The following is a 20,199-nucleotide window of genomic DNA, read 5'->3' on the forward strand; positions in this document are numbered from 1 at the left end:
AATATCAATCTCAAAAGTGAACATACATTATAATAAATACAATTACAATTAATTCTATGGTACAACAATGACTAAGAGGCTGTACACAGGGGATGAGGTACTCCTAGGTATCCTGGATAGTAGTCACAGTGAGTAGACCTTCTCAGACCCATACGATGGTAGTGGTTCCATGGCAGATAGCAGTGACGATAGTTTCACAGACCTGCATGAGGAAGAAGGAGTATTACCAACCAAGCAGACCACCTCTAGAATCAATTGTTCTTACACACAGTAGAACATAACCTCCTCATAGACAAACACCAGCCAACAAGCCAGCCATAAAGAAATTGAATTTTAAATGTACCTTTGTTTGGGGTGGTGCCTAAAAGATCAAAAGATTATCATGCAATCAATACACACACTAAATTGAATAATAACATTCAGCCACATAATTATAATTGAATTGCTATAATAGACAGCAGACTAAAAATTAGGAATGTACAGGCACTAACTCACAAGCCAACAAACCTAAAAAAGTCTATTGAGAATGGCCATACACAAAGTACAGTACATCTCATACAAGGGTGCCAAAATAATTATGAATCATGCAACCTTAGACATAATTATGTATAGGCTCCCACAAGCAAACTTACATGCAATGGCACTCATAGGCACATATAAAGTAACTGTGATCCTACAACAAACTGGGAGTTCATAAAAAGATTTAACTTTGGGCACAGAATTACAATGCATATCACAGGCAAACACACAAGCCAACTAATGACAAATTGTGACCTAATCCTAGCTGGGGAGCATAACACAACCAACAAGCCTATTATGTTGGGAAGAAAATGTCCTTACACAAGTAGACAGTACACTCACTCATAAACAGTACACTCATAAGCCCAACAAGCCTTTCTTTCTTTCCCCTGAAAAGGTCAGACATTATTATGCAATCAACCTCTGTACATGTACACCTATATAATTGAGTAGTGAGCCTAATTGAATTGTAACCTTGGAAGCAAACAGGAACTTCACACAAGCCAACCCCAATTGGAAGCAAGCAGGAACTTTACACAAGCCAACCCCAATTGGAAGCAAGCGGGAACTTCACACAAGCCTAGGCATAACTTTTGGCAGAGCACTGATAATATTTAGCATGGTATAAAGTACCATTTTACACATGGTGAGGCCTGCTTCTTGCAATTTACAGAGTACCTCTGAGCCACAGGCACACACAGGGGGCGGGCACACACACACACACACACACACACACAGATACACACAAGCGCGCGCGTGTGCACAGATACACATACACCCGCGCGGGCACACATAACAGACACAGATACACACACACCCGCGCGGGCACGCATACAGACATACACACACGCACGCACATAAATATACACACAAGTGCGCGCACGCACACACACACACACGCACACCACTTACTGTAAGCAGTTCCACTCCTGGCCTGACTATGGACTCCCACCATCTCAACCAATCTGTTGGCCCAAACTTTCCGATCTCCGATTCAAGACAAAATTCCAGCATTCATCACAGCTGATAACAGAATACATTGTGGATGAGACCAACAGATAGCTAGACAAATCAATGATGACCCCTTTACATTGCAACACTGCTGAGCGTACATATAGGCTTCTGTATTTTAAACTCGGCTTCAACATACTGCTGGAGCCAGTACACTTTACAAGCTACGTAGGTAAGCGTATTATCAGCTAAGAACACCATGTACAAGCTAAAAACAGCATCGCTATAATCATACGCACACAAAGCTTACCTCTGAAGTAAAATCTCGCTCTGTCCTTGGCTGGTTGATTGTTCAGATTGGAGGTCCTGACAGAGTAACTAGCTACAAGGTAGCTTGAAGAGAACTGTTACTGTTACTAAGGGGTGCACCTTTCTTTGCCACACTGAAAAGAATAATAATTGAATATCAAACACTGTACACTACACTCTAAAAACAGGCTCTAAACTAACTCAGCTTCTACACAAGTACACTTTACACACTCTTAAGCTATCTAGGCAAGTGCAGAAGCATACTAAATCAGCTCCAAGGCTTATGAAGGCTTATACTAGCTACATAATGCTTGCTATAATACGCACACAAAGCTTACCTCTGAAAAGATCCCTCGCTCTGGCCTTGGCTGCTTGACTTTTCCGTTAGAAACCAGGAAATCCTGACACAGTAACTACTGTAGACTACTTTGCTACGAAGTTGAATAAAGAAAACTGTCACTGTTTCCAAGTTATGCATCTTTCTTTGCTAGAGGCAAATGCTGAAAAAGAGAAAATAATTTGAATATCAAACCTTGTAGACTACACTAAAAAAACAGGCTCTAAAACTAACTAAACTATTCTTTCAGTATATATTTCATACACTCAGAGGCTATCTAGGTAGGTGGACAAGCATATTAAATCAGCTCAAAAGGCTTCTAAAGGCTAGACTAGGAAAACTAGAGCACTAAAGTGCAAACCCTCGGCTGGTGACATGATTATAAAGAAACCAGAAAAATATAATGCAGTGCCATATAAGTGATGTTGTTATCACGTATGACTTGCACAGCAACTAAGGAGCAATAAAACTAAACCAGACTGGAGGCATGCTGAAACATTTGAGAACAGGTAGTGGTACTATATCAGTATATGCACTGTGGATTTTAGGATCACAGCAAAGAAGCCTGGAGTCTCAGAGAAGTATGGCTCCAGGTCCTGTGGAGTAGGATCCCAGTCAGCTAAAAGCAGGAGCTATAATTCAAGCTTTCTACTTTAGTGACCCTGTTCCATTGTTCCTGGTATATACAACTTTCTACTTTAGTGACCCTGTTCCATCGTTCTTGGTACAGGATCACTTCAGTTATAAGTAACGCATGTGCAAGTTCTGTTCAAGCTACATTTTGCTCGCTTTTATTAGACAACGAAGTTTTAACACCGAAAGCTGCCACTATCGAAAGTACTAACTTGTTGTGTGGAGGCTACTCATGCTGTAAACGCAGTGCTAGACCATCCAGGTAAGCAGACCTAGTCACAAGCTTGTAGCTTTTGCTCGACAAAGAAGCTTTAACATAAAAATCTGCCACTATTTAAACCAAGATATTGTTGTGTGAAGGCTACCCATGCTGTAAACGCAGTGCTGTGGCATCCAGGTGAGTAGAAAAGCCAATCACAAACAAACAAACAAACAAAACTAGAGCACTAAAGTGCAAACCCTCGGCTGGTGACATGATAATAAAGAAACCAGAAGAGTGATAATGCAGTGCATGTAGCATGTATGACTAGCATAGCAACTCAAGAGCAATAAAACTAAACCAGACTGTAGGGATGCTGAAACATTGAGTATGTCACATGAGACATGCACTGTGGACTGGGATCACAGCAAAGAAGCCTTGAGTCTTAGACTAAGAGAAGTATGGCTCCTTCCAGGCTAGAGTATAGGATCCAGAGTCAGTCAACAACCAGTCACAATTCTACTTTCTTGGCCCTTATTCATGTTACGGGATCAATCAGCTGCAAATACCTAGTCAGCAGAGGTAGTAATTCTAGCTTTCTACTTTAGTGACCCTGTTCCATTGTTTCTGGTACAGGATCACGTCAGCTGTAAGTAACCCATGTGGAAAAATCACAATGTAACATAGGGTATCTCGAATAAAGGCCGCGTGTAGTTAGCAGCTGCCAACGGGCAAGTTTAGCTTTTGCTCGCTTTTATTCGACAAAGAAACTTTAACATCAAAATCTGCCACTATTTAAATCAAGATATTGTTGTGTGAAGGCTATCTATGCTGCAAACGCAGCGCTATGGCATCCAGGTGAGTAGAAAACCCCATCACAAACAAACAAACAAACAAACAAACCAACAGACTACTATACCCGCTGGCCGCGGCACGGCCTCGGGTAACTAGAGCACTAAAGTGCAAACCCTCGGCTGGTGACATGATTATAAAGAAACCAGAAATATAATGCAGTGCCATATAGTGATGTTGTTATCACGTATGACTTGCACAGCAACTAAGGAGCAATAAAACTAAACAAGACTGGAGGCATGCTGAAACATTTGAGAACAGGTAGTGGTACTATATGCACTGTGGATTAGCAAAGAAGCCTGGAGTCTCAGATAAGTATGGCTCCAGGTCCTGTGGAGTAGGATCCCAGTTAGCCTCGACCCCAGGCCGATCTGTCTCCAATTGAACGCTAGGTCGCCTACTAGGCCTGGTATTGATTGTATTTGGGCGTGATCTGGGCGTGGTTTTTTAATACATTGACTAGTGGTACAACAAAAAATGAATCCTCCAACAGTGGTCTTCAACAACAGCCTCTGGGGCAGTATACAGCAGGAAATACTTCCCAGAAGACACTTCTTTGGCAGTGGCAACCAAATCTTTGTCAATTCCTTTATTGCTACTGAGGATGGCAGCAGAAACACCTCTATTGTTTAGACTCCTGATCTGGTCAATCGTGAGTCTCATGATGAGAGATACAAGGGAAGAGACAATTAACAAGAACAACACTTTTGTCAACAGGAGGAGCCTTGGTCCTACCTAGCTTGTAGTCCATTAAAAAGGGTAGCAACTGATATAGCAGAGAGACTTGCCATACCCCGTTGGGAACCAGATAAACACGTCCCTTCCCTCAAACAGGAGCTTGAGAGCCTGGGCCTGTTCTGCCATGAGAGTGAGGCCATCTTGCTTCAAACATAAAATTTTATTTTTCTTTTATTAGACAACGAAGCTTTAACACCGAAAGCTGCCACTATCCAAAGTACTAACTTGTTGTGTGGAGGCTACTCATGCTGTAAACGCTGTGCTAAAACATCCAGGTAAGCAGACCTAGTCACAAGCTTGTTTAAGCTTTTTAGCTTTTGCTCGACAAAGAAGCTTTAACATAAAAATCTGCCACTATTTAAACCAAGATATTGTTGTGTGAAGGCTATCCATGCTGTAAACGCAGCATCCAGGTGAGTAGAAAAGCCAATCACAAACAAACAAACAAACAAAACTAGAGCACTAAAGTGCAAACCCTCGGCTGTTGACGTGATAATAAAGAAACCAGAAGAGTGATAATGCAGTGCATGTAGCATGTATGAATAGCAGAGCACAGCAACTCAAGAGCAATAAAACTAAACTAACAACGTACATGCATGAGACATGCACTATGGACTGGGATCACAGCAAAAAAGCCTGGAGTCTTCTAGACTAAGAGAAGTATGGCTCCTTCCAGGCTGGAGTAGGTATAGGATCCAGAGTCAGTCAACAACCAGTCACAATTCTACTTTCTTGACAATTGTTCCTGGTACGGGATCACTTCAGCTCAAAATACATAATCAAGCCTTGAATACGTATTTTCAGCTGAAGTGATCCCGTACCTTGACTCAAGGCCACGTGGCAAGTTTAAGCTTCTTAGCTTATGCTCGCTTTTACTCGACAAAGAAGCTTGAACATCAAAATCTGCCACTATTTAAACCAAGATATTGTTGTGTGAAGACTACCTATGCTGCAAACGCAGTGCTATGGCATCCAGGTGAGTAGATATACTCGTTACAAACAAACAAACAAACAAACTAGAGCACTAAAGTGCAAACCCTCGGCTGGTGACATGATTATAAAGAAACCAGAAGACTGATATAATGCAGTGCATATAGTGATGTTGTTATCATCATCATGCATGACTTGCACAGCAACTCAGGAGCAATAAAACTAAACCAGACTGGAGGCATGCTGAAACATTTGAGAACAGGTAGTAGTACTATAAATATATGCACTGTGGATTAGGATCACAGCAAAGAAGCATGGAGTCTCAGAGAAGTATGGCTCCAGGTCCTGCATGGATCCCAGTCAGCTAAAGCAAGCTTTCTGGTTTAGTGACCCTGTTCCAATATTGTTCCTGGTATATACAGCTTTCTACTTTAGTGACCCTGTTCCATTGTTTCTGGACCTGGTACAGGATCACTTCAGTTATAAGTAACGCATGTGCAAGTTCTGTTCAAGCTACATTTTGCTCGCTTTTATTAGACAACGAAGCTTTAACACCGAAAGCTGCCACTATTAGAAGTACTGACTTGTTGTGTGGAGGCTACCCATGCTGTAAACGCAGTGCTAGAGCATCCAGGTAAGCAGACCCAGTCACAAGCTTCTTAGCTTTTGCTCGTTTTTATTTGACAACGAAGGTTTAACATGAAATTCTGCCACTATTAAAATTAATAACTTGTTGTATGAAGGCTATCCATGCTGTAAACGCAGTGCCATGGCATGCAGGTGAGTAGACTCACACATTACAAACAAACAAACAGACCAACGGACTACTATACCCGTGGCCGCCCACGCGCGCCTCGGGTAACTAGAGCACTAAAGTGCAAACCCTCGGCTGGTACATGGTGACATGATTAAAAAGAAACCAGAAATATAATGCATTGCTGATGTTGTTATCATGTATGACTTGCACAGCAACTCAGGAGCAATAAACTAAACCAGACTGGAGGCATGCTGAAACATTTGAGAACAGGTAAGATATATGCACTGTGGATTAGGATCACAGTAAAGAAGCCTGGAGTCTCAGAGAAGTATGGCTCCAGGTTCTGCATGGAGTAGGATCCCGTCAGCAACAGGAGCTATAATTCAAGCTTCTACTTTAGTGACCCTGTTCCATTGTTCCTGGTATATACAGCTTTCTACTTTAGTGACCCTTTTCCATCGTTCTTGGTACAGGATCACTTCAGTTATAAGTAACGCATGTGCAAGTTCTGTTCAAGCTACATTTTGCTCGCTTTTATTAGACAAAGGAGCTTTAACACCGAAAGCTGCCACTATCAAAAGTACTAACTTGTTGTGTGGAGGCTACTCATGCTGTAAACGCAGTGCTAGAGCATCCAGGTAAGCAGACCTAGTCACAAGCTTATTCAAGCTTCTTAGCTTTTGCTCGACAAAGAAGCTTTAACAGCAAAATCTGCCACTATTTAAATCAAGATATTGTTGTGTGAAGGCTATCCATGCTGTAAACGCAGTGATGTGGCATCCAGGTGAGTAGATATACCTGTGACAAACAAACAAACAAACAAACAAACAAACAGACCAACATACTACTATACCCGTGGCCGCCCACGCGCGCCTCGGGTAACAAACAGACAAACAGAAAGACTACTATAACCCGTGGCCGCCCACGTGCCTCGGGTTAACGACTACTATACCCGTGGCCGCCCACGCGCCTCGGGTAATGATGATCGCTATACACACACAGAGCTTACTTGTGAAATGATCCTTCGCTGGGGCCTTGGCTGGTTACCTGCTCCGTTCAAAACTCAGAGATCCTGGCAGGATAACTATTCTAGACTAGTTTGCAACAAAGTTGCCTGCAGAAAACTGCTACTGCTTCTTAGCTACGCATCTTTCTTTGCTAGGAGCTGATAATGAAAGTAATTTAAAATTAATTAGATTTTGGTTCTGCGGTGGGCGGTACTACACTGTAAAAAATGTAGTGTGCTGAGCACACTTATGGTTGCCATTGAAGTGTGGCCAACACACTTGCTACACTTAAGTGATTTTTATAGTGTGCTGGGCACACCATATAAAAGTGTGAACAAAATAAAGTGTGTGTAGCACACTATTCGCGTAGCAGAGAAAGTGTGCATGGCACACTCGCACATTAACATCATTGATTTATGGAAGTTTTGATCACGACCTTTTCCCTAATTTGGCAATGATCTTGATCTCTTTCTCAATGCCTGTGATATTTGTATACATGTATAATTATTCATGCTAATCCATAACATCAACAAGATAGTTACAATCATAATTATAGTTTTCTACTTACAGAATCAACACGGATCAGAGAATGTAAAACATGACTGTGCATAAGAGATTGAAAGAAAAAGAAATGAACTGTTTTGAAGCCCAACACGTCTTAGTTCCTTTCAGCCATCCACTGCAGGGATAAAAAACAACAACATCTCAATACTAACCCATGATGAACTGATAATCAGTTATTTTGATAAAAGTGGAGTATGATAATTGCTTTTCGAGTGTAAAAGCACTTATGTACAATTAATGCCCTTGAGCAAACTATTATTAGTATAATTCTGTAAAATAAATAAGGAGGCAGTTCATTATTACCTGAGGCGCTGCTCTTTACTGATAAGCGTAAAACTAATAAATAGGTAGTGCTTTAGCTAGCTAGTGCAAAGCTACCTAAATTGTAACCTGAATTGAAACTTCATTTGTACAAGCAGATGATTATTAAATGAAAGCACCGCGGTGTGCGTCGGTAGAGGTGCCAAAGCTACATAATATTAGTAGATGGTCCTTGTGCAGCTGTATATGTAGCAGTCTACTGTGTCGATCTGTACATGTTATAAATATGCTAATATTGATACACAACTGATCATGATAGTACCCCAAGATTGTGTAAATACCCTAACAAAGACCAGCAAGTAAAATTGGGCTTACTTCATCTGCAAAAGGATAGCTAACAGATCCAAAGTCTGTACGTGTTATGAACAAAAATATGCTAATATTGATACGCAACTGATCGATAGTACCCCAAGATTGTGTAAATACCCTAACAAAGACTAGTAAAAAGAATGAAATGGCAAAAGTAAAATTAGGCTCACTTGAAGGATGGTTAGGAAGGCCTATCTGTAAAAGGATAGCTAACAAATCCAGTCTGTACGTGTTATAGACAAAAATATGCTAATATTGATACACAACTGATCGATAGTACCCCAAGATTGTGTAAATACCCTAACAACGACCAGTAAAAAGAATGAAACGGCAAAAGTAAGATTAGGCTCACTTGAAGGATGGTTAGGAAGGCCTATCTGTAAAAGGATAGCTAACAAATCCAAAGTCTGTACGTGTTATGGACAAAAATATGCTAATATTGATACACAACTGATAGTACCCCAAGATTGTGTAAATACCCTAACAACGACCAGTGAAAAGAATGAAACGGCATAAGTAAAATTAGGCTCACTTGAAGGATGGTTAGGAAGGCCTATCTGTAAAAGGATAGCTAACAAATCCAAAGTCTGTACGTGTTATGGACAAAAATATGCTAATATTGATACACAACTGATAGTACCCCAAGATTGTGTAAATACCCTAACAACGACCAGTGAAAAGAATGAAACGGCATAAGTAAAATTAGGCTCACTTGAAGGATGGTTAGGAAGGCCTATCTGTAAAAGGATAGCTAACAAACCCAAAGTCTGTACGTGTTATGGACAAAAATGTGACAGGGCCAATGAAAACAGACCTTAACGCGGGCATTTTCGAATCAGTTTTTATTGTTGAATCGGATAGGGCGTCCTTTAAGCTTCAAAATGATACCAAGATCGACCTCCTAGCTACTTTCTTTCCGGAGATATGTTCAAGGGAACGCTACGAAGGTATTGCAACGCCCTCTTGAGTAAATGACGCTCAAACGTCATGATAATTGAAGTTCAATTATTGGCTTCCGGGCACTTCCGTATACTCATAAAGCTTAGTAAAAGATGTTCTGGAGAAGACAAGTTAGTTAGATGAAGGCTAGGCGTTCTAGGAGTCTCTAGCTAGCTAGTATAGCTATGTAGCTGGATTGCTTGGCACCTAGGAAGGATCTTCGAAGAAATAAAGAGACAAAGACTCCCGTCGCTCGAATGGTAAGCTCTCATGTCTTGTTATAAGCTTGTACTTATTATCTGTGTAATGTATCAGTCTTATAAAAGATCCCTCACTTGTATGGAACCTACAGAAAGTGTCTCTGTCCTTCATACAGCTTAAGGAAGCCTAAGTGATCTATTATAGGTAGTCTTTCACTTAGTATTCATCCGTATCGATCTAAGGCTTGATCCAACTTATTAGTAGCCTTATAAGAAGCTTTCCTCCTTTAATTTAGTACTGGTATCACTGCCATTGTGCTTAGTAGTAACAGGCCTGATGGGATGGGTGATCACATCATGGAGGGCCCAGGAAACTGCGTGGAATTGTCGTATAACATTTATATTGATGGTTCCCCCAGGTGGTGGTAAGTGTCGGAGGCCTGAGAAACGCTAGTCTATTGGCTAGAATGTAAGTGACATTGATATTGTGTCTATCTTAACTTACTACTTATCTGTAGGTTGTTATGGAGTGTTTATGAGGACACATGGCACGGGATACGTACATCTAAAGAAACAAGAGTGGATCTACGCCAAGCTAGCTAGCTAGATAGCTGCTCTTTCTAATCTATTTCTGTTGCTAAATTATGTTTGTTAAGAAGTGGAGCTATAATATACCTGGCTCCTCTTGATGATTGTAAGTACTGGGCTGATGAAATAGTCCTGTACAAGTTGTCATCTTTTACTTGTTAAAAATAATTAACAATAATAGGGAAATTCCCAGGGAATTTCCCCTCACGTAGACAGTAAATTTCATTGTAAAAAATGAACGTTCGGTGAGTTTCTTCAACGTCCGCGCTTGACCTGTTTAAAGCTTCGTAGAGACCCAAATTTTTACAGGTAGGTAGAGGAAGGGTTGAAGTTAGCACCTGTGAAAAAAAAAATTTTTTGCCCATGTCTTTCATTTCTACTAAATCGGCCTATAGCTTAATTTAATTATTGCCGCATTAAGGTCTGTTTTCATTGGCCCTGTCACAAATATGCTAATATTGATACACAACTGATAGTACCCCAAGATTGTGTAAATACCCTAACAACGACCAGTAAAAAGAATGAAACGGCAAAAGTAACATTAGGCTCACTTGAAGGATGGTTAGGAAGGCCTATCTGTAAAAGGATAGCTAACAAATCCAAAGTCTGTACGTGTTATAGACAAAAATATGCTAATATTGATACACAACTGATAGTACCCCAAGATTGTGTAAATACCCTAACAACGACCAGTGAAAAGAATGAAATGGCAAAAGTAAAATTAGGCTCACTTGAAGGATGGTTAGGAAGGCCTATCTGTAAAAGGATAGCTAACAAATCCAAAGTCTGTACGTGTTATGGACAAAAATATGCTAATATTGATACACAACTGATAGTACCCCAAGATTGTGTAAATACCCACACAACTACCAGGAGCACATTACAGAAGGAGCAGAGCGTCTTACCTCAGGAATCACATCTCGTGTATGTTTACAAAGCATGACCTTATATGCAAAACCGCTAAGTGGATCTGCGGGCAGTGCTAATTGAGCTGACGGTGCACTTTTACCACAATAAAAGTGAAAAGCAGCTAGCTAGCTATAGGCCTGGTAGTAAGCTCTGTCTTCTAAGAACCCTAGTGAGACTCTCTACTGCAAAAACAAACGCCTAGTATGTGTTAGTCTAGGTCTAGCAAACTTCTCTTTACAAAGTGACTGGATATGCTCCTCTTCAGAGTTTTCTGTACCTTACCAATGACAGTCTCTCTCCCATGGTGTATACCATCATCCATAAGGCCTAGCTTTTTGTTTTGGCTCTTTCTGGCTCTACCTAGCTCTCCTCCTGCTGCACTACATACAAAATCTGGTCTTAATGATATTTACAGGCTCTGTAATTTATGCACACAGTACATACACACTTTTCTTATAAGGCAATGCGGCATTTAGGAAGACACACAAGATGTGATTTCCAAACCCATGTACAGTTAGACGCTCCTTCTGTAATGGGCTCCTGCTACTACTAACAACAAAAGTATCTTAGAATACACAATTAAACAGACTACTAAGCGGGTTCATGACATGAATTACAGTACACACTATCAGAGGCAGAAATAAAATGTATGCATGGACGATTGAGTTGCAAAAAACATGCTGTTCTACAACCTATTAACAGCTGCCTTTTTTTAAAAAAACTATTGTTCAAGATGTCTGAGAGAAAATGGCTATGCCCATCCTGTCATCAGTTTGCTGCTACAACACTACTTAGAGTTTTGACTCACATCAAACAAGTACATTCTTTGGAAGCAGGTTTTCATGTAACATGTGGATTGAATCAATGCCCCAAAACATAATTATGACAACTTCCAAAGCTACAGGAGACATCTGTATTGCAAACACAGTGACGAAATCCATCCCACAATCACCAATCCTGATCACGAACACATTGAACAAGAAGACGACGATGAATTCCTGGAGCCTGCTGCAGATGAAGAAGAAAACTTAAGTACAGTTCCAGTGTGCGATAGCACAAGACAATCGGCCCTATTGCTATTGAAAACAACAGCAAAGCACAAGGTGTCAAAAACCTCACTAAACGGAATCATTGAAGATGTTTCGATGTTTTATGAAGAAAGGACACAGTCTCTGCAGAGTCAGCTAGGTTGCTTACTTCACAAACGGGGTGTTGAATTCGACAGTGAACTTGTTGCTGTATTTCAACAGCCACGACTAACAACACCATTCTTGGGATAATTTAGCCAGTCAGTACCTTGGAGGATACAAACAGTTTTCGAGGGCGCTGAGAAAGTGTAGACATTGCATGGCAGTCAATGAAGACATGCAGACAACTGTAAGTACCTTATACTAGTTTTGTTTTAATGTTGGTTTGCAATCACAGTTTAAACACCTGCAGTTCCTGTCAGAAAAATTCCTCCCAAGGACCAGACAGACACATACAGCACAGTGTGCCACTCTCCCTGGGATTATGCACGAGCACTATGCTACCACCTACGGGGTGCACAGGGATTCTATCCTGAACACATCAGACTACTTTCACGTAACGGAAGGTCTTGTACCCGATATAATGCATGATGTGCTTGAGGGGGCACTACCACTAGTTGTGAAACAAATGCTAAAAGCTTTTATGGCGAAAAACTTGCTAACTCAGGCACAGGTGGAAGAAACAATGGAGATATTCCCATACAAAGGAATTGATGCAAGAAACAAGCCAACACCTTGTGCAAAGAAAGTGTTTCTAGCAAATGACCACTCCTTAAAGCAAACAGGTAGGCAAGTTATTATACATAATTATTTCTATAATAATAAATGTTCTTTGCTATATAAGCATCACAGATATGGTGTTTTGGACGACTGCTGCCACTAATGCTCAGACAAACCATTCCCGAGGGAGACCCACACTGGGAAAACTTCACCCGCCTACTAAACATAGTGGACATCCTTTTTGCACCAATAATTATGTTCAAAAGACTGGATTGCTTTTCTACGAGACGAGATTAACTGGCACCATCAATCCTTCAAAGATCTATACCAGTGCAACATTACACCAAAAATGCACTACATGGTACATTATCCTGATATGATATCAAGGTAACGTAGCAGTTGAGCTAAAATATCAAATATAACTATTAAGCAGGTATGGACCGATGGTTCACTATTGGTGTATGCGCTTTGAGGGACGACACGGCTTCTTTAAAGATCTGGCACATAGAGTAAAGTGCTTTAAGAATGTAGCGAAGACTATGGCTTGTCTAAACCAAGAACAGGTGTGTTACCAGATGACTTCCACCTCTAGTAGAAGTATCTACCATAAAGAGACAAAAATTGGAATAAGTAAGTTGTACAGAAGATACCTATAACAGAAGCCTTAACCCTATCCAACCATTTTTATTCCATTAGCCACATTGACTCGCACAAGCGAGCTAAACTATAGCACAGTTGTCAAGGAGCAACTGCACTTCGCCACAAACGACACTATTGCTACAAGGTAGGTGTAATAAACACGAATGCGTAAAAAGTTAACTCTTAATTTGACAGGCTCTCATGGATTGAAGTCAATGGCATAGTCTACAAGCGTGGAACTATTGTTGTTATTAAATCAGAAGAAATTCCTACATTTGGCCTGATAGAGGACATACTGGTTTTCTTAACTGACGAGTTCTACTTGGTGTGCAAACTACTCCATACCGAGAATTACAGCAACCACTATCATGCTTACAAAGTCACTGCAGCATCTCCAACTGAGTACGCAATCTCGACCCCAAACAATTTAGCTGATCACTACCCACTCTCAATGTATGAACTATTAACTGATTTTTATATTCCCTTGAAGCACCAGCTTGTATAATTCATTACACAATTTTAGCATGAGATTGTACTAGTACGTACATTACATAATTAATACATAAGTGCAGCCAGCTGCATTCTGCATGACAACCAGTCAACAATTATTATTATTATGGAGACAACAACAGTACTCGATCCTCTCTCACTCGAGCAGAAGCTTGTCACCATTCCAAATTACGAGGACTATGAGTACCTCGAACAGGAGTTTTGGAAAGTGTTCAAAATTGACCAGCAATCACAGCAAGAAAACAAAGTTTTGTTTCAATGCTACAACAAAGAATGGGAAGAGTTTGTAGACATAGAGTACAAGAAGGACACTGTGAAGCACATGGAGAAACTAAAAGCAATTCTTGTGCCCTTTCAACCTGCAAAAAGAGTAAGTATTTTAACAATATACCATTATGTTCATGCAACCTTCAGGAAAGTCTTTTCTCTTGCATGCTATTGTGACACTGCTAGCTATTATGCTAAACTGCTAATAAAAGTTTTGCTATTATAGGGGTTAGAGGAAAACTATTTAATAAATACAGGTCGACACAACTGGGCTGGAAGGATGCCAAGAAACATCGGACTCAACTACATTGCTGCAGGACTCGACTACATCATTGCTCCAGGACTCGACTACGCAGGACTCGACTACATCATTGCTCCAGGAATCGACTACGTCATTGCTGCAGGATTTACAAGAAACATCGGACTCGACTACGTCATTGCTGCAGGACTCGACTACATCATTGCTCCAGAACTCGACTACGTCGCTGCAGGATGTGAGTACGTCGAGTGTTAACGACCAGCTTGAGCCACCAACGAAGAGAAGGAGAGTGCAAAAAAGTTCAGAGGACAAACTTCCTCTACCTGAACCCTTCCCACTGCCAAAACACTATCGGTCAGACGTTGAAACAACTCTAGAAACAGGAAAGATGACGGCAGAGACAACGTCAGCCTTCATTACCTCGATTAAAGGTGCTATTTTGGTGTACAAAAAATACCCAACAGGAAGAGACCTCGAAATGGTGGCCAAAACCATAGTAAGGAAGTACAAGTTTCTTGCCTCACCAGTTGGAACACCTTACGTAAGTAAATATGTAATTCTATTTCTGGTTTGATACAACAACGTTTTTGCAGGGAGGAATCGTTATGAGCCTTCAAAACAGATTTAAGGAGCTGAGACGTACACCCACAAAAAGAAAAGAGTCTTCATCAATTCAAAAGGAGGTTATTAAGAAGCCTATGATACTGAATAAAGTGGAGCTTTTCCCAGGGGAGGACGACGTGTCCCACGAGCGTCACATCAAAACTCTGAAAGCAGAATACAAAAAAACCAAAAGAAATCCAGAAGTGGTGGAAACACTCATGTCGAGGACATTCCCGAAAAGAAGGAATGGCATGAAAAATCCATCTCAAACCCTCGAAACTATTTTTAGCAACTCTACAGCAAGGAAATGAGGTACAAATAATTATTATCTAAAAATCTAATCACGCTATTACTGATATAGCTGATGAGGGAGCTAGAAAAGATTACAAGGAATTAAGTTAAACTTAAGGGAGGAAGTTGCACTGGAATGGCAAGCTATTGCACCTCGAATAATTGATCAGGCCAAGCGGGAAACTTCCAGAAAAACAGTAGAGCTGTCTCTAACACATTCAAACACTGAAGGTAAATACTTGAATTTATAATCAAAATATTGATTAATTTGTTATTATCACAGAAGCAGAGATTACAGCTATGGCAGTTCTACCAGCACTACTACCTGACCCTAGAACGAAGTGTGACCCGAGCAAAATACTCCACATAACACAGGTACTTACTTACAACAGTACTGTAATTACCAAAACTTCCCTATTTGTTTAAGAGCCTGGAATTTTGATTGCTTATTACTTCCTTACTTACTGTATAATTATCATAATAATTATAGTACCATAAAACCTCAATTTAAGGCAACCTTCTAAATATGCTGGAAGGGGAGGCTACAGTTCGAGAAAGGCCACTGTTCAAGAGCGGCGTTTATTAGCTCTATAGCTAATTCAACAACTTTTAGTTTGTCATCATAAACTTGAACTCTGTCATGAGAAAGTCCTAGCTTGTGAAGCAATAACAAGCTGCTACCTGTACCTATAGTAGCTACGAACATGTATATAGCAGCTACGAACATGTATATAGCTAGCTGATAGTATTAATACGGCTGCCACATGCAGAAATGTAAGTTCACTGAGGCTACTATTTGAGAGCGGCTACTAAATGTTTATACAAGAGCGACTTCTAATCCGGTATATGTAATTGTTCCTTGAATATTATTCACACTTACAGCACGCACATTTTTGCGATCAAAATAAGCACACTGAATGCTACTTGAGAGACTAAGTATAATTATAGCAAACGCTTAAATGAAGCAAACACTGGAATGGATAATTATCCACAATTAATTATAATTATGCCTTGACTCTATTATTATACAAATTATACAGTTGATTAGGTCAAAACTCACTTTATATATTGTCTTTCAGTGGTTTTTGTCACTGTATATGCACCAGCTTCTTTGTTCCATCACATGTTCACGTTCACTTCTATAGCTAGTTAGTTCCAGCTTCTAATTTTTATTGAGACCATGAGGGAGGAGTGGGCTTTAAATGAAACCCACACATGCTGGAAACTGCACATGCTCAGTAACATTACACAGTCATGCATGGTACACTGATCTCTATATTATAGAGGTAATAGCAAATGCATTCACTGATATTACTATGTATAATATAATTATACTTGCAGAATGTGGATGTAGAGGAAGCAATTGCGGCAAAGAGTCAGCTTGAGCCATACCTGCTGTTGGTCCAGGAGGACCATATCATCTTTTTGGTCATCGACAACAAAATACTGGACCAAATCCAACCCCGTGACTTACCGTTCTGCCTAATGGCAGCATATTATGTATTTAATATTCAATATCCTAAAGCTTGTCATATGTTTTATTCCTTCCTTGAAGTATTTGTACTGAAAATAGAGCCTGGTAAAGCTAGTACAATTAAGCATTTTTTGGCCAGGCTTAAAGCATTGTAGACTATTTTTATACATATTATTATCTATACAGTATAATTATTATATATATATAATTATACTCATCTCTAAACTTTCGACACCATTATTATATTTATTTGTGTCAACTGCATGCATGCTGACTCATGCTGTTATATATACTCTAATCCGCTTGTTCTCATCTTATGTATTATTATTTCTTATTATCCTGTTCAATTTCGTTCAATTTATAGAATTTTATCTGTGAGAACGTTTATGTTTTACTTGCATGCATGCATGGATGGATCCATGGCTACAGGGGCGGCTGGGTCAACGTAAATATATGAGTGTGCTCAGCACACCATTAAAAGTGCGCCCAGCACACTCATGAAAAGTGTGTACAACGCACTCAAATTAAAAGTGTGCTGAACACACCAAAAAGAGCGTGCAATACGCGACGGGCCTGGCACACCATTTTTAGTGTGCACAGCACACTTTTTTTTTTACAGTGTACGTATGAAATCATAACCGCGGCTATTCGGTTAATGGGGAGGTATAGAAAGGTCATTAACAATCAGTGTACAAAGATACTCACGCACCATTGACATCCACATTGCACTCATTGATCAGATATCGAACAATTACTGCGTACCCAAACTTGCAAGCCAAGAGAAGTCGATTGTCCTCTGGAGAAAAAAAAATATCAAAATGAGCATCTGTTGCTATAATTATAATCTATAGTCAGTAAAATTAATGACCTCCATGCACTCAACTCAGTGTACACCTAATAATGAATCTCACCGTCAACTTTGGTGGTTACATCATCTTTATCTTTCAGTGTCAGCTCTAGGATACGAACTACTTGTGCAGAATCTGAGGTGAGAACAACAATTGTACTGTGAATATACTACACTAGAGTTCATTAGGAAGAGTACGCAACTCCAATAGACTGTGCACAAAAAGCATTCCTCCACTCCTACGTCACAGATACTGGCTGTTGTAACCGCAACAAGTAGGAAAGGCAATGAATAAAATTAGTAACGCTGTTATTCATTGCCTTTCCTACCGCAGTTGTAAATGAATAACATTAGTGATAATCATCACTATATGTTATTCATTGCAAATTTGATTTCACAGTTTATACAACAGCATGTGGTTGTGCCGTAGACCTGAAGGAACGCCTACTATGGTTTTAAGTGGAGTTGCGTACTCTTCCTAATGAACTCTTGCTAATAATTGTGTACATGTTCAAAATAACAAGTTCAGCACCATGCATGTGTTTATACAACACACTGTAAGTTAAGAGTTATAATTATTGGGGGCACTGTTGAGTGGACTATTTCAATACAGCGGTAAATATGTATTGGCTATGTGATAATTATGGCTTCATCGCTTTATGTTGTCAAGTAACTTTTAGCTATAGCTTTTTTTGGGGGGTTAGCCTGATCTATATAACATGTCTCACATTCTCTCAACGTCATCATGCAGACAAGGTAACAGCATACAATTACAGAGAGTCCTTCCAGATAGACACAGCAAAAACACTAGCTTATGTTTTATGAGATGCATCATCGTATTTTAGTGTTAAAATGACAGAAATTCTATGAAATTTTAAAATATACGTTTCATTTGACATGTTTGTAACGAATGTGCGTATCTGGAAGGACTCTCTCCAAGGACGCCCTTGGTTAAATAATAAACAAGGGCGTATACAGAAAAGAGGGCATACAACTCGATATCATGCATGCAACGAAATTCAATATAAGTCGAAGTGGTACATGCAGACTAAGCTAGAAAGACAAAACGTTATAATTATATTCATGCAGATCGACAGAAAAAATTAATGTAAAAGAGAAAATGTAAATGCTATAGCTATTATTATGTTATATATTGTGTTCGATTCTGAATTCTTGATGCGTTCGTGTTTTCTGTACATGCACAGAGGACAGTTGGGTTTGACGGGGTAGGAAAACGTCAGAGTATAATTATAGTATGCATGTTCCTTCGAATGTACCTCCCCATGCAGAAGCCGTTAGCTGCTAGATGCTGAGTTGCATGCCCTCTCCCACCTTCAGCAGTCAATACTTCCTTGATATAGCATATAATTATAGCTACAACCATAAGCTAGCTACATAGCTTATGATAAACTGACAATTCTTCACATAATAATTATGGGAAAGCACTTCAATTCGAGTACAAAAAACCTGTAGTGCTAAAAATAACTATTAATACGTTTATAATCAAGTAAGTGCTAATTCTACGAAACTACGTAACTTAAAGGTACATCCATTATACGTAACTATAATAATAATAATAATAATAGAAGCTCATTGATCCTTGAGCAGCTGTATTATAACAGCACTCTAGACATACACACACACACACAGGGAATAATAACTCAGTACAACGAATACTACGCTATAATTATGCCTCAGGTGTGTATATGTGTGCATGCAGCGAGGTATACAGTAGTATGTTTGTGTGTGTGTCTGTGTAGAGTGATATACAACTGCTCAACAAAGTGTATAGGTTTCAGTGGATTTACAAAAATAATGCTTCGACTAGTTGCTTACTTTGAAGGCTATTGTAGACTTTAGTGTAGCAAAATCTGTTGAGTGTGTATACCTTCTATTCGACTTAGTAGCTATAGCTCTGCATTAGAACGCTATATAGCTGCAAGAGTGAGAAAAGAAGTACAAAGCCACATGCACTTTCATTATTACATTTGCTGACATTCGCCTTCGAACTTTCGGCATCCTTTTTAGCGACAATCATGTCGACCGTTTTCCTGGCATTTTTTCACAGCATCATCCATGTGTAATAATCATGCCTCGAGGCGTAGCCACATGAGGGATATGGTAAAGCTGACTGTGTGTGTGTCTGTGCCATGGGTCTGTTCCAACTGTAACTAGCTGCTCATGCATGCAACATTTGCAATGCGACGAAAACTAACAGCTTCAATAGGCTTCTATAATAGTTCTCGATTTGTGGATTAGCAAACTAAAGCTAGTTTGACTCTTTTTTTTATTTTATATTTTTTTTTATAATAATTCAGCATATAGCATAGGGTATACACAATTAGCTAATAGCTAGTGTAAAGTGCATCCTAAACAGAAAATATTTAAACACATTGACAGTAACAATATCTTCTATATTGTACTTACTAACAAGTTTATTCCATAAAGTTACAGCGTGTGGGAAGAATGAGTATTGGTACATTGATGTTCGAAATCTAA

At 39.7% G+C, this 20,199-nt stretch overlaps 1 protein-coding gene and 2 long non-coding RNA genes across 3 annotated transcripts in view; 1 reads left to right on the top strand and 2 right to left on the bottom strand.

Annotated features, from left to right (window-relative positions):
• The window catches only part of LOC135338491 (espin-like), a 100,824-nt gene that overhangs the window by 63,497 nt on the left and 17,128 nt on the right, over nt 1-20,199 (bottom strand). The window contains exons 4-5 of the mRNA XM_064534640.1: nt 17,765-17,836; nt 17,563-17,649 (exon numbers count right to left, since the gene is read on the bottom strand). Coding sequence (XP_064390710.1) covers nt 17,563-17,649; nt 17,765-17,836 — 159 coding nt within the window. The remainder of the gene's footprint in view (nt 1-17,562; nt 17,650-17,764; nt 17,837-20,199) is intronic.
• On the bottom strand, nt 45-7,420 carry LOC135338563 (uncharacterized). Its single transcript, XR_010395588.1, has 5 exons — nt 7,235-7,420; nt 2,118-2,279; nt 1,781-1,913; nt 1,432-1,542; nt 45-202 (listed from the first exon to the last, which is right to left on the bottom strand). It is a non-coding gene; the product is annotated as an uncharacterized LOC135338563 (long non-coding RNA).
• Nucleotides 9,222-10,307, top strand: LOC135338618 (uncharacterized). The gene is made up of 3 exons (XR_010395654.1): nt 9,222-9,625; nt 9,985-10,034; nt 10,084-10,307. It is a non-coding gene; the product is annotated as an uncharacterized LOC135338618 (long non-coding RNA).

Source organism: Halichondria panicea, chromosome 7 (genome assembly GCF_963675165.1).
Source record: "Halichondria panicea chromosome 7, odHalPani1.1, whole genome shotgun sequence".
Classification (NCBI taxonomy): Eukaryota; Metazoa; Porifera; class Demospongiae; order Suberitida; family Halichondriidae; genus Halichondria; species Halichondria panicea.